At 37.2% G+C, this 15,710-nt stretch overlaps 1 protein-coding gene across 1 annotated transcript in view; it reads left to right on the top strand.

Moving 5' to 3' along the window:
- Positions 1 to 15,710, top strand: part of LOC107703442 (glutamate receptor 4-like) — a 101,231-nt gene that overhangs the window by 52,078 nt on the left and 33,443 nt on the right. Inside the window, exon 3 of the mRNA XM_016506066.1 lies at positions 12,347 to 12,586. Coding sequence (XP_016361552.1) covers positions 12,347 to 12,586 — 240 coding nt within the window. The remainder of the gene's footprint in view (positions 1 to 12,346; positions 12,587 to 15,710) is intronic.

Below are 15,710 nucleotides of genomic sequence, written 5' to 3'. Positions count from 1 at the left end.
CGTCTTCCGTTGCGGGTGCACCCAGGATCCGTGGTGTCCCGGCGCCGGAGTGAAGCACATCTGGGAAGATTGCGTCCTGGGTGCACTGGGCCTGTGCAGAGAAACACACGGAGTAGAGGTGGTGGGAGAATTAGCAGCGCGCTGTATACTTACCTCGGACTTGTGAGCGTCAACCTGGGATGTTTCCAGCACGGCTCTCCGCTCTCTCAGCTGGGTCTGCCTCTCCACCAGATCACGGATCTGCTTCTCCACGGCCTGCAGCTCGAGCTGCACCGATTGCAGCTCGAACGTGTCCTCACCTGCACTCAAAGGTAGACACACATCCGCCATTAAAGCAAGTAACAGTGAGTAAAACAATGGTAATGTGTGTGAATAGAGTATTAGTAATGTAAGCGAGATTAGCGGCAACCAAGCTGGCGATGCTAGCGGGCTATATGCTAATATAATATAATAATAATTTTATTTTTAAAATTTTAATGTAAATGTAATTTTTTTTATATGAATTTAAATGTGATGTCATTTAATTTTTAATATAAATTAAATCTAATGACATTTTTAATTTGTGAATTGTTCATTTCTAATATTTAATGCATTTCAGATTTTTATTTAAATATTTAAGCAGCTGATGCATAACATTGACTTTTTTAGATATATATAAATCGGGTACCCTATTTTACCTGTTCTTAGAAAAGTAATATTTTCTGAGGAAATGTTTCCTTTTTCTTTATAACAGTATCTGCTCTGGTCTTTTTCTCTCTCGCTTCTTTCATTCAATGACAAAGATAATCCTGCACCTGGTTTAGGTGCTGCACACTAATTTTGTGCTTTGTGTCTGTAAATGGACTTCAGGTTTAAATAGAGGCCAGACTAGGTGGAAGCTTTTTGTCGACTGCTTTTCTCTCCTTCTCTCTGAAGCTCAGTGCACAGTTTAAGGCTGTATGAATGAGTAAATAAATAAATATATAAATAAAGAGAAAGAATTCTCTGAGGAAGCGCATGACAATGTGAACATGAGAGAGTAAGAGCGAGAAAGAGAGAGGAGGAGCAGTCAGGGAGAGCGGGCACAAAAGAAAAGACAGAAAGAACACAAAAATAGTGGATGAAAAATGGAGTCACAAAGGAGACAGAGAGCTACAACAAAAGAATAGGAGTGAAGGATAGAGACACAAGACAACAGGCAACAGAAGGAACAAGAGAAGCGTCAACTACGGCAGAGACCAGAGTTAGGGATAGAAGGAGAGGAAAAGAGAGAGAGAGAAATGGGCCAGCTCTCCCCTGCAAGGCAGACCCTGGCATTCAGCCGTAGAGGAGAGCAGGAGAAATGTTGAAAGGGAGAGAACAGTATTTGTCAAGAACTGAGGAAACGGCATCTGTGCAGCATCAAGGAAAAGAGACAGAGAGACGACACGTCTCAGAGAGACGGCGACGCGGCACAGGAAGTGACTTTTAGGAATCAACTGTGATATGTAAATGCCAACTTTTGCTATTATCACGGGCACTTTTGCTCGTGTTATGTCATCATCGTGAAGGGATATGAATATGTATCTTCTGATTGCTTAGATAAACATCAGCATGCCGATGAATTACTGATGTCTGGATCTGGAGGAACAGGGGAAGAGCTTCATTGTGCAGCACAAGCACACACTGTTGCATAAGTATTCAAAGCTGTGTTTTACTGGTGCCCGTTACCATAAAAACAGGTTGAATTATGGGAAAGACAGTGTATTTTTTAGTAGGGTAGCTGCCTGGCAGCTATGAACAACTGCACTGTAGTTTAGGCTATTACAGTTATATGTGTAGTATAAGACGAGACGTCCTGTTTTGGTGTCCACATCAGATGATATTTAAGTGATTTTATATTCATAAAAAAGCATATTAAAGGCACAATATGTAATTTTTTGCCACTAGAGGGCGCGTATTCAAAACAAACAAAGAAACAAAGGCGTAGTTTGATGATGCCGTGACTGGGTGTGGAATCATGGGAGTTGTCATCTTCATCCCCACAGCCGATGCAATCCGACGGGACTCGGGCAGAAATCATGTTCATGGATGAGCTAATGTATTAAAGATTTATTAACGTAGTAGAATGACGCAGGGTGAGGCGGAAAGCCGTCGAAGTAAAACGAGGCCACTGAAGGAGCGCGGCACACGGCTCGAAAGCAGCGGAGCTTTTATTATGCCACAGTCGATCGCTTCCGCTCCTTCCAGAAAGCAGCGGAAGTAAGCTGCGCTGTTTTATCATACTAGACACATTTGAACGTTCTGTTATTATGCTACTCTGTGCGGTCTTCACCAGTCTATTAAAACGCACAACATATTAAAGCGTCTTTGGTGTTTCCATGTTTTCTACAAAACAAAACCGGAAATCGAGGGGTTATGACGTCATTGGCAGGCGACACAATGACACTATGGACACGGTCCGTGTCACTAGTTAAAATTGCTTATTTCTCTGGATTTAAACATTCTTCGAAACATTTGTGATAATGTAAGTACACGAGTCAGCAAAATATATAACACTGTTGTAGTGGTTTTTGGATATTTTAATTTTAAAAAATCTTACATATTGTGCCTTTAAATGCAAGTAAAGTGTCTACTTTAATGTTTCAAATTACTTTTGTGAAAATAAAATGTCCAAAAAAAGGGGTGAAATAATGTCCTATCGTCATTCAGCATCATTTGTCATTTTGTAAAAACGAAACAACATGCTTATTCTGACCTGTACTTATTCAAATATATAAAAGAAAAATTGATCATACTAAATTTTATTACATTTCAAATGATTAAAAACTTCTTGCTGACAAATCAGTAACACCTAGTGGTTTGAAGGATAGTTTCAAAAATTGGTAAATGTTTAAAATTACAGTTAATTAGTATTTTGGGGACTGCACTGTGAGTTTTTTAATGATTCTTCTTCTAAATATGCCTGACAAGATTTTTTGGTATATAAACTATTGTTACACTGAATGACATTTAGTTGGTATCTTCTGTAAATCATGGTAAAAATGTATGATAATCATTATTTTTGGCTCAGAAAAGAATGAATTAATATGTATAATATAATTTAGATATATTTTTGTGGAAACTGATACTTTTTTCAGAATTATTTGATGAACAGAAAGTTCAAAAGCTATTTTGATTATTTGAAATATGTATCGAAATGCATTACAAAATATACTTTGTAACAACCCACCTTGGATTTTGGCTAAAACAAGGTATCTTAGAAAATCACTCAGCAACTTTCTCGCACTTTTTTCTCGTACATTTTACTTAGGTTTTTTTATTTTATTTTAGAAGTGCCAGCATTGAGTATGACATCAACAGGATGTGAGGTCATGCGAGCTTAATGTTTCAGGTATACACCTCAGGCTTCATTGATGTGATTACCGTTGCTTCTGGAAGAGACGGCATAAATGTTTTCTCTCTCTTTCACCTCTCACCATTAATGCCTGTGATGACGAACTTCGTAAATGTCACTAACAAGTGTTAGTTTATTCATTTGCCACCCAGCATTAGTCACAGTGCGTGTATGAGTGCTTGAGTGACGCCGACACTCTCTCTTGTCTCGGTCTGTACAGTTGCGATTCGACGTCTTTGGCTCCCCATAAAAAAATCTCATTCAGCTACTCTATGATTTTTCTATAAATATCGAACACGCTGGTCCCAGGAGGGAAATCTAATCTATTTTATCAAGTGCTTGCAACTAGGTAACAGAAGATCGGATTTCTATTCAACTTGGACTTTTAGCATGTAGATGAAAAGCTTGTGTGGATGTTTTATTTTAAATCAAACAAGAGACTCTTGAGACAAGATAAATTTTTCATGAAAGCACTTTTTCATTGAATTTTTTCTTTTGTCCTTTAATTCCTATTTACACAGTGACTTTCACTTTCTAAAGTCATGTACTTTCACTCCTGTAGCTCATTTCCAAAGATGTGGTCACATTTATTGTTGTTCAGTGAATTTTCATGGGTGAAATACAGTAATTTCAAGACAGGTCACCTTTTTGTAGCACTTGATACTTTATACTTTGATTTAAAAGCAGCTTCTATAATATTATTTAACTATTTAAACTATAATAAACAGGACAATAATATAATCAGTGATGCAGACTTCTTCAAATATGAGGCAAATTCAAATTCTGCTGTAAAGCAGCTCTAAAAAAGATAATAGTGTATTTTTTCTGCTCAAGTCAGTTTAATCTTGACATAGTTCAGTTCAACAACTGTAAAGTTCAATTATGAAACATAAAAAATCAGCTATGAGTCGTTCTACGGAAGGCAACAGTGTCATTATTCATCCCAATTCAAATCAGTTGAATAACAGTGTTGATGTTCCAAATTCTTTTTAATAGGAATCCATGCAATTAGGAATTTTTTGTCAGGGTGAAATATTTTCCAACGCAGATTTCGCAACGGGTTCAAGTTGTTCACATGGATTTGCCATTGTTTTTGTCTGTGAAATTTCAATAATTTGCACATTTATTGGTTAAACTGATAATGTTAAATCTCATGTTACGGCACTGCCTGTTCACTTTTATGATAAAATCAGGAAAAAAACAATTCGATTCTGTATTAGGAGTATCCATATCTCATACATAGTGACAGGCAGCAGTTTAGCCCTTAGAAAGGTTAGTTTTCCTCATATGACCAGAGGATGGGTTAGGCCATTAGTATTGATAAAGCAGTCATGCACTGAAGGATGCTCTCCATGGCCTCTCAGACTGAAAGAAGAGCCATCGCCTTCAAACTCACTACTAAACCGCCTTTAAAATGGTATGAAATCAAGATCCATCTTCACCTTAACTCACCTATTTACTAGTTTCTCCATTATGACGGATGCTACTTTTTCGTATTATTTTTCCACATTTTTTGTCCTAATCTTTAAGGTTTTGGTCTGAAGGAGAGGGACTGGGCAGACAGGGAAACCTAATCCATGTTTTCTGTCCCAGAGGCATTGTGGGAGATGAAGTCAAGCGCACTGCGAGTGAAGCTGTCAACGGCGGTGATGTGTGAAGCGGAAAGCGGGATCAGTTTTTCTGCAGTTCATGGTTTACATAGAATCAGAAGCCAGCCGAGCTTTGCTTATTCCTCACCCCCCTCACGTACGCTAGGCTGTTTATGTGTCCGACTAGAGGAGGTAGAAGTCAAGACCTGCGAGACATTATTGCATCATAAATCAGAATGCTGTACAGATCATATGAATTAAACCAAAAGCGTGTTTATTTCACCTTTGGGGAACATTCAGTTCGCAGATGCACAGATGCTATCCTGCAACACTATATAATATCCACACTAGCTATTTGTGATGTCAAGCTTTTGGCATATAAGCCCCCCCCCCCCCCCCATCACATACGCTAGGCTGTTTAGGTGTCCGACTATAGGAGTTAAAAGGCGAGACCTGCGAGACGTTATTGCATTGTAAATCAGATTTCTGTATAGATCATATGAATTAAAGCAACAGCGTGTTTATTTCGCCTTTGGGGAGCATTCATTTCGCAGATGCACAGATGCTAACCGGAAACACTATAAAATATCCACGCTAGCTATTGGTGATGTCAAGCTTCTGGCTATAAGCCCAAACAGAATTTGCTGTAAATGCTCTTTCTGGTTGGGACGGTTTAAAACAAGCTACCCCTGGAAAGGTGGCAATGTCAGATTAAAGGGACAGTTCACCCAAAAATATAAATTTTTTCATTGTTTTCTCACCTTCATGTTGTTCTAAACCTATATGATGTTTTGTCTTCAAAGGAACACAAAAGAAGATATTTGTCTCAGTGTTTTTTTTTTTTTACAATTAAAATCAATGGGGTCCAATATTGTTTTTGACTCCACTGACTTTCATTGTATAAATATTCCTCAAAAATTATTTTCTCACCTTCGTGTAGTTTCAAACCTGTATGACTGTATTTCTTCTTTGGAACACAAAAGAGATTCTGAAGAATGTTTTTGTTCATACAATGAAAGTCAATGGGGTCCCACACAACACTGAACCCCATTGACTTTCATTGTAAAGCAGGCATTTTTCAAAATATCTACAGAATAAAGAAAGTCATACAAGTTTGGAACAACATAAAAGTGAGAAAATAATGACAGAATTTAGGTTTTTAAGTGAACCATCCCTTTAAATGTGCTTGATGTTATATAAAACAGCATGTAGATTGTCCAATCCACACACACAGACATTCATCGATTATGGAAGTGCGGGATAACAGCACTGACCTACTTGTTCATTTGAGTGGAATGTTGGTGGAGGCACTTTAGGGGTCGTTGGTAGTGTTGGCCATAGTGAAATGGACCGTTGCAGTGAGGAAACTGCCACAATTGTAGAGCGGCGGAATTACAAACGGTACTCTCTTTAATAGAACAGTTGATAAAATCTAGCCTATTAAAAACAAACCCTTCTTTTCACTCCTAAGGGGAAACATACGGCACTGCTTGAAACACTGTGTGTTTACAGTGTCCTGAGTACACTCAAAGGGCATCTGAGCTGTGGCTTTTTGATAATGTCAAATAAAACCTTGCTTTGGTTGTTTTCCTAAACAGACGTGGTCCCTTTAAAAAGGTCAGACTGACAGAGAAAACAACTAAGCTGAGTTGGTGTTTGGGGAGGGGGGTTGCTGGAGTGGAGTATCTTGCTAGCGTAATTGCAGTCTAGATTGCTACAAGCAGCCTCCGTGTCCCCTTTAGCGCATACACCTCCACCCTACCCCCACTTTCTCTTTCCCCAGGGATATGTGTGGTGATTTTAGTAGCTATCCAGCCCTGCAGACAGGGGAAGTGTGACTGAAACACGTTTATGTAGTCTTAAGACCAAGGCGATATCAAAAACCTTACTGTGGTTTCCCCTAAAGACCTGCTCATGAAGCTCGTCTCTATTTCATTAAAACATTCAGTTGTTGTTGATGATGCATTTGACACTGTGCACTAGGCCCGGATTAAGAATTCAGAGGCCCCTGGGCACAATGTGTTGTAAGGGCCCACCGCCTTTTTCTCTACTCTCCTTCTCTTCTCTTCTAGTGAATTATTTCCATTTTTTTCATATTTCCTTCATTTTTATTGAAAATAAATGTCTTTTCCGATCTGATATATGATGGGAAAAAAGAGAAGAATGAGTTCAGCAAAAGGTGGATTCCAACTCTAGGTCGATCGCGTCAAAACAGAGTCGTGCGCTTTACACCCTACGCCACTGAACCTGTTGCATGATGTGCATCTTTAGTAATGTTGTCTATGCCAACCAGACATTGGTGGGCGGAGCTAGTGTGAACAAGGTGGGCTATTTGCTTAGTGTAAATAGACACTCCAAAATTTTTTCTTCCCCTCGTTTTGGCCCCAAGTGCGGATGGGCCCCTGAGCCTGCAATGCCCATTGGATAATCCAGCCCTGCTGTACACAGACGTGCCTATTTTCTGGCCTTTCCTGTGGCTGGAGCTGTCATTGGAAATGTCCCTGTTAAAAACAGGAATGTCCAAAAACCTATTAGGCTCGTAGGAAAGACAGAATATTCTATTAGCCTATATAATTCTACGAAATGTCCCATATTTATTATTTACCAGTCTCGGTTTCTCGATTTATTTGATTAATATTATTGATTGCTTTTAGTGAATTTATATAGCAATTCAGTGCAGCAGCTGTCAGCTCTCACGCATTGTTTTGGATGCATGCTCATGTCACGATCAGTCAACAAGAATTAGTCTTAGCATTAGTTATATATATATAGACATATTTTACATGTTTGATATTTTGCACTAAATTGCTGCAATACTGGTTATTGTCCAACAGTAGGGAATTTCAAAATTTTGAATTTTCTAGGTAGATATTGGATGAATATCAGACAACTTTACACTTAATTGTTCATGCTCATTTCCTGTATTTTTACATTTAGATATGATATGTATTTGCATTTAGATATTAGAGATACCTTTGCCGTCATCCGATGCTCTTTTCAAGTTAATCTTTAAAAACAGTAGCAACACTGTTAAATGTAATCTTTAGTAAATGCCTACATGAATATCCAATTTCCATCATTTATATCTAAAGTTTTTAAATTGAAATTCACTTGTGGCATTTAAAACTGATTTTACTTTGTTGTATTCAAGTGTTCATATTATTGTTATTTCTTAAAGTATAAAATATTTTATATTGCCTATTTATTTTTATTTTTTTTATCAGCCAGAACATTAAAATAATAATTGGGTTATTGTATTGGCCAGGATTTTAATATCTAAATAATATAATCAGTGTTGTCATTGTTATTTTCCAGCAATCCCAGAGTAATTGGTAATTAGGCCCTATATACGTTGTACCAATAAAGATAAGCAGGTTTTAAATATGTATGTGTTTATATAGCAATTCAGTGCAGCAGCTCTCAGCGCTCCCACACTGTTTTAGATACACGCTCATATCATGATCAGTCAACAAGCATTCGTTTGAGGGAAAGATGGTACCACCGTCTTACTCTGAACAGTCTTTACAGTCCATAACAGTGTGTGTTGATAACTAATTGTCTTTTAGAGTAGTTTGACAGTATTATATACCATACTTCATCACAGTACTAAAATAAGAATTTTTTAATTCATAGATAACAACACTAGACATTTCTGTTAGATATTGGCCACTAAATTTTATTACAGAAATCTGAACGGCTTATGTTATACTTATCTTCAATGTTATGAGTGCTGGCATACGATTTTCTGTGTCCTAGAGCTGTGTGGATTGGAATGACAGGAAACTGACAGTAAAATTGCGGAAGTTGAGACAATACTGTTCTCTTTGTGCTAATTTTTGTGGCATGCGCTGTGAGAGAATGTATTTAGCAGCATTCAAATGAGGGTTAACTACAAATCAGGTGAAACAGAGCGACTGCAGGGTGAAAAGTCTGACGCAATCTCTCTCATAAACAACTAGCCTATGGCATTGTGACTTGGTATGCAGGTCTCAGACAAAATTGTTCAAGTGGAGTGCAGATGTTGAAGGGTGTGTGAGCTGACTTTGTGTGTGGTTTCTGCTGGTGTGCGAATATAATAAGTAGAACAAACACGACTGGTTTTAGAACAGACCATGTGTATCGCTGAGGTTACTTGGAAATTCATACGAAGAAAAAGAATATATTTAACTATTATTTAAAACTAAATGATAATATATTAAAATTATAATATTCATTTCATGAATTTTTTTTCATGAAAGAAAACAATAATGTACACAATGTGTTTTAAAATGTGTGTGTCTGGCACTGGTAGCATCAACATTATTATTAAATAGGACCCTTTAAACAACAATAACTACAGATATTGTGATAGAAAAATAAATTATGCACAACAGTTCAAACATTTGTGGTCATGTGTAATATTTTTTTTAAAGAAATCAATACTTTTATTCAGCAAAGATGCATTAAATTGATCGAAAGTGACAGTAAAGGCATTTATAATGTTACAAAAGATTTTGTACTTCTATTTTCTCACAAGGCTCAGCCATTTTAACATAAGAAAGAAATGTTACTTGAGCATCAAATCACCATGTTAGATTTTTGAAGGATCATGTGACCCTGAAAACTGGAGTAATGACTGCTGAAAATTCAGCTTTGCCTTCACAGAAATAAATTACATTTCAAAATAAATTAGAAAATAGAAAACAGTTCTTTTAAATTCTAATAATATTTCACACTATTACTGTTTTTGCTGTATTTATTATCAAATAAATGCAGACTCTGTGAGCATAAAAGAACTCTTTCAAAAATATTAAAGGGGTCATATGATGTTGCTAAAAATAACATTATTTTGTGTATTCGGTGTAATGAAATGTGTTTATGCGGTTTAAGGTTAAAAAAACACATTATTTTCCACATACTGTACATCAGTGGTCACCAACCTTTTTAGGCCCAAGATCCCTGACCTCGGCCTTTATGAAAGACAAGATCTACCTATTGAAGAATTGATAGAAAAAGACATCCCAGATTGTACTTCAAATTTGAGGCCTTTTACTTAGTATTTTAATTAGTGATGCGCCGATCATAGCTAATTCAGATTTTCTTTCTTTTTTTTTTTAACTAGCAAATTGGATTCTGATTCTGATACTGTACTTACAGTCTGTGAGTCAGAACAGCCAGCATTGTAGTCTACTCTTCCAGGATCAGGAAACAGTCCCCCATAAAATGCGCTGGACACATCTGAATATTTGGGTTGAACTGTTCTGGAACAGTGTTGTAAATACAACTTAACCACTGATTTCTAGTTGTGTCCTCTTTTGGAAGGCCAAACAAAGTAGTTTCGCTTTCACAACAAACACACAGCATTTTCACGACATGGCGGCGGCAACAATACTACAGCGAGAATAAAAGTTACGCCTTCTTTCTTTGCGTGAACATTTGGGCGGCGTTATGCAAATCTTCCCACATCGTGACGCAGACATGTGGGGGCGTGTTAGAACGAGCCGTTTTAGGTAGGCGTGGTTAACTCTTAACTTTTATAAAGAATATCTCTTTTGATTTGAGACTTTAGTCTTTGCAACTTTACAGATCTTCTTTATGCACCAAGAGCTTGTAACACATCAAAGAGAAAGAAAAAATTGAAATCGCATCATATGACCCCTTTAAAAAAACAAAACTTTTGAACTATATTACTTTTTTTGTTTTTTCTCGCAATATTTTTTTGCTATTGTTGTTTAAAATGTCTTATTTGATGATATTGTTGATGGTACTAAATTATATCATGTACAGTGTGAACACATTACTGTTTTTGTCAATGAAGAGGTACTTGAGGCTTAATAATGGGGCTGTACATGTGCATAAGACAAAAAAGTTTTGGAAACACTGTATGTTCTTGGTTTGGCTCTGTATATTGATGTGTGTGTGTGTGTGTGTGTGTGTGTGTGTGTGTGTGACTAGCCTCTGCTTCTCTGTGGGAATGATGCTTCCCACCGTTAGATCCAGGTGTCTTTCCGTTCCCTTCCCCCAGTCCGAGGCAGATGTAGTCTGTGCAGTCATGGAGATATCCATGATCAAAGAGCCTATACTTATGACACAATAAGATCCCGCTAATAATCCACAATTACTTTCAGACACATGCTAGTGCCAATCATACAAAAGTCATACAAAAATAACTAACTATGACAAAGCACGTTCAGCAATATGTAATTACGATACGATTAAACGAGCCTACTTGTGTACGTTGACAATAATGCCCTCATTGCCGTGAGCATACATAGCGAGTTGTTAGTTTTGACGTGCCTCTGAATTTTTGGCTGTTTGTTCGGAACAGAAACGGGAAAGCAAAAATCATCAAAGCCAGGTGGTTTTTCCATTAGCGTGCCGCAGTTAAGCTTCAAAGCTGAGAAGTCGGACTTGCTGCAAGAAAGAAATATGAAAAGGGAAAACTGACAATAACTGCAAGACTGTCAGACATGAGAGACATTTTCAGAAACGGGCCTGCTTAACTACTCACTTCAGACTGAGGCAGTAGATCAGACGTTGTCTCAGCAGCCACTGAAGTTTCTCAGAATTGCAAAAACACGGGGAGAAGCAGCGTGGAGCTCATTATCATGCAGCATATAAAGTGTATATTGGAAACTGCTGGCACTTACTGCTGCAGCCCTGACTCAGTAATGTCCACATAGAACTGATCCAATTTTTCATTTTCTTTCTTCTGTGTTTTTTGTGGAAAGCCCATTTAGAAAGCAAGCACCCTGTAGCCTATTTCCAATGTTAAATCAGGGGCAAGGTTTAGCTGTTTATCATGGTCCCGTTAGAATATATACTGTATATATGAGGTTGGTAAGTCTCTTATGCTCATCAAGGCAGCGTTTATTTGATCAAAAATACAGTAAAATAGTAATATTATGAAATATTGTTACAATTTAAAACTTAGAAAACAGTTTTTTTTTTATTCTTATAAATAGTAACCAATTTTATTTTAATATATTTTAAAATGTAATTATCTCTGTGATGGCAAAGCTGAATTTTTAGCAGCACACAGGTGGGTGTGTGTGCACCTACCTTACAAGTTATTGACTGAAATTGCAGAATTTTCATTTATTTAATTTATTTTCATTTATTTAGTATTTCGTGTTTTGCAAATTAGCCATTCTTCTGTAACATTCAAAACTACAGTACAAAAGTAAGTTCATAATAGACTTCATGTAAAGAATCTGCTTGTTCAGGTGGTGGAAGGGTCTGCCAGGCGGTTTCATTAATGTTTCAAACACCTACAGAGAAGTCCTATATCAGAACACTAACGTAAACAGGGGCCTAATGCTCTAAAGTGGCGTAAATGTTCAGTACTCCTTCAGGTTTTGTGTAATTAATGTTTTAAGCATCTAACTCTCTCTCTCTTCCTCTGTGGTGTTGTGTTTTACAGTCTGTTCGCAGTACTCGCGGGGCGTGTTCGCCATTTTTGGCCTGTACGATAAGAGGTCGGTTCACACGCTAACATCCTTCTGTGGCGCGCTGCACATCTCCCTTATCACACCCAGTTTCCCTACCGAGGGCGAGAGCCAGTTCGTCTTACAGCTGCGGCCCTCCATACGAGGAGCCCTTCTCAGCCTGCTAGACCACTATGACTGGAATCGATTCGTCTTTCTCTACGACACCGACAGGGGTAAGACAATAAAACGCACAGAAACTCACTCACTCACGCTAATACACATTTCCATTTGATAATTTGTGAAATATAATTAAGTGCCAGTGGAAGTGTTTAATAGGTGTACACACTGGCTTGAATATTAAATAATGTTCTGCATAATGTCTTAAAGGAACAGTTCACCAAAAATGAAAATGCTAAAATTCTGTCATCATTTACTTACTCTCATGTTGTTCCAAACCTGTATGACTTTCTATCTTCTATGAAACACATACAGAATAATTTTGAAGAGCCTTCACACAGCTATTTTATTTACAGGAGCAGTTTATAGTGAACAAGCTCCAAAAATGATAAAAAAGGACTATAAAAAAAGAACCATAAAGTGTTAAGTTATACTATTTTTGTATACAACAAACCTTTTTTACTTAGTGATCCAAACTCGAGAATCAAACCAATTTGATTTGTGTTCTTTTGAGTCAGTTCTTTTCGGTGAATCAATTGATCTGGTTCACAAATCTGGCTGGTCACTTTCTTCATGCAATAACAATGAATGAGAACTGGAGATTTAAAGCTTCAAAAAGGTCCTTATTCACGGATAATCTTTCTCTCCAAAGGCTGTTAACTGACATGTGAGTCAGTAAGTTGAATTTGAGAACATAATCAGTCATATGCAGAACTGAAACAATAAATTCATTAAAAAAAATAGGACTCAGAAGAAGAATCGGTTATTGCTAGTTCTCGAATGAACTGTGTTGAACTTTCAAAGAGATCTAGGGCAGATGTCAAGACTTTCAGATAAGACTTTCATATGACTTCAGAGGACTTACAGTAGAATATAGTCATATGGAGTCAAATGAATCACTTGTGATGCTTTTTCACCAAAAACCTTTAATGTTCCACAGAAGATAGAAAGTCATACAGGTTTGGATCAATGAGTCGCAATGCAAACTCTACTTTATTGGTTGTCTCATGGAGTCAGGTGACTAGGAATGATGAGCCACTCAGAATTTTATTTCCAGTGAGCCTGTTATTAAAAGAGAGGCTTATTCTCTGGCGAGCAAGGTCAGGTCTTAAACTCTCAGTTACACTAATGAGCAGTTTGTTGGCCAGAAACACAGTTTTCTGTTTTTTTCTTACTTGTCTCTCTCCCCAATCCTCTCCATCAGTGTCGTTTCTTTTCTCGTCTTGCTCTGTTTTGCTAGACTGAGAGTATCCCTGCAGCCCCGGAGGTGATCTGTGGCTTCAGGTCTGAGAAACTTCTCAAATGCATCAACTTCCTTTGAAAGACGAGCACAATATCCTCCTGTCATCTGAGTCTGTAAATCATGAGAGCTCATTACAGAATATTCTATAAATAACACAAGTGATCTGTGTTGTCTTGTGCGTGTATAAGATGCGCTGTTCTCTGTCATATCACGGATGTTCCTGACGTGCAGATTTCTATGATTGCTCTTCTCACATCTGCCACAGGCATGTGTTTTTTCTTCACATCCCATATGGCCAGTTATTTGCAAAGTTTCCATATGGTGAGCTTAATCAAATATTTTTGTTAGCAAAACCAGAGCATTCAAGATCCTTGTATCTACTTTATCAAGTGCTTGTACAGTAAATAAGCCCTTTTTACATAAAACAAAAAGCCACAGTGAATCTTCTACAGAGAGGTAGTGTTTATTTTTATGTTGTGCATGTAACCATTGTAAAATCCATAGGTGGAGGTTATTGGTGATACCTACTGTAATGCACAGCTTGAGAGGCTTGTATTAAACAGCAGAAACAGCAATATTATAAAACAAGACAAAAAATTTAATAATTGTCACGAGCCACTACTGTGAGGAGCACAGAGCGAGGAACGAGGAGACATGGAGTTGACTTCAAACAAACAGACTTTAATTAACATCCAATGGAACTAGGAACACACACGTAGCTGGGAAAGACGAACATTCAATACCAGACAAAGGAACTCTGAATAGGACTCGCTTTAAATACACAGGACTAGAGGAGGGGATGACAAGAAACACCTGGAACTAATGAAACAATTAGCATGGGAGAAAACTGGGTCATGGAGCACGTGAGGGAGGAAAAACACACAGATAGAGTCCAGGGGCGTGACAATAATATTGTATGATAATAATAAAAATAAATATTATATATTTAATATTAGATGTAATAATAATAACAACAATAAGAAATAATGTATTATTATTATTAATAATAAATGGTTTGGGTAATAATAATAAACTGTAGTTTGTGTTATTTTTCTTTATTGTAAATAAATATTTACATATGTATGTTAATAATAATTGGAATAAAAAACTGCAAGGCTGTTTATGGTTGCCATCAATGTATTAATATAGAGTATGTTTATTATATATAATGTTTGCTTGTAATATATAATTGTTTTATTAATATTATTTTATTAATAAATTATTAGAAATTGTTATTGTTGTTAATAATAATAATAATAATTGGATTAAAAACCTAGGCTATTTTTTGGTGCTGAGCAATGTATATACCCCAGCGACTTAAGACTGGTTTTGTGGTCCAGGGTTACATAACTTTTTATAAGCATTTACATCTTTAAATGCTCATCCAGTCATAAATTAGAGTAAGAACTATCCTTATTAAAGGGTACATTTATGTGAGGCTCAAACAGTGAAGGCTGATAAATGAAGATTTTTGAAAATTACTGGAGTGATGGATTATGCAGTTACTTCTTGGGTGAATTATTACTTTAAGACAAAGAGAAAGGCCAAAAAAAAAAATGCTCTTGGTGAACATTCTGCCCCCCTCACTTCTGAAATGATTGTGACAAATGCCAGAAGACATTCAAGGTATCATTTTATATGGACTACCAGTTGGCCAATATTAGTGCTTTGGAGCTCTTGAAAAGAACAGATTTTGTCCTGATGGTCCTTGTTTAGACTACTGGCTGAGTTGCTTTAGACTCAGTGTGCTGTGAGAGCCTCTGAGCAGATACAGTCTGAGCGGTATGTGGACATGATGAATGGTTGGTGTAAGAGGTTGGCACTTCACTGCATTTTCATGGTCTGTTCTCCATTCCTTCTCTCTCTCGCTCTATCTATGTCTACCACACACACACACACACACACACACACACACACACACACACACACACAGGTCT

Source organism: Sinocyclocheilus anshuiensis, unplaced genomic scaffold, assembly GCF_001515605.1.
Source record: "Sinocyclocheilus anshuiensis isolate Anshui unplaced genomic scaffold, SAMN03320099.WGS_v1.1 scaffold330, whole genome shotgun sequence".
NCBI lineage: Eukaryota > Metazoa > Chordata > Actinopteri > Cypriniformes > Cyprinidae > Sinocyclocheilus > Sinocyclocheilus anshuiensis.
The sequence above is the reverse complement of the archived record's forward strand: the minus strand, read 5'-3'. Positions and strand labels throughout refer to the sequence as shown.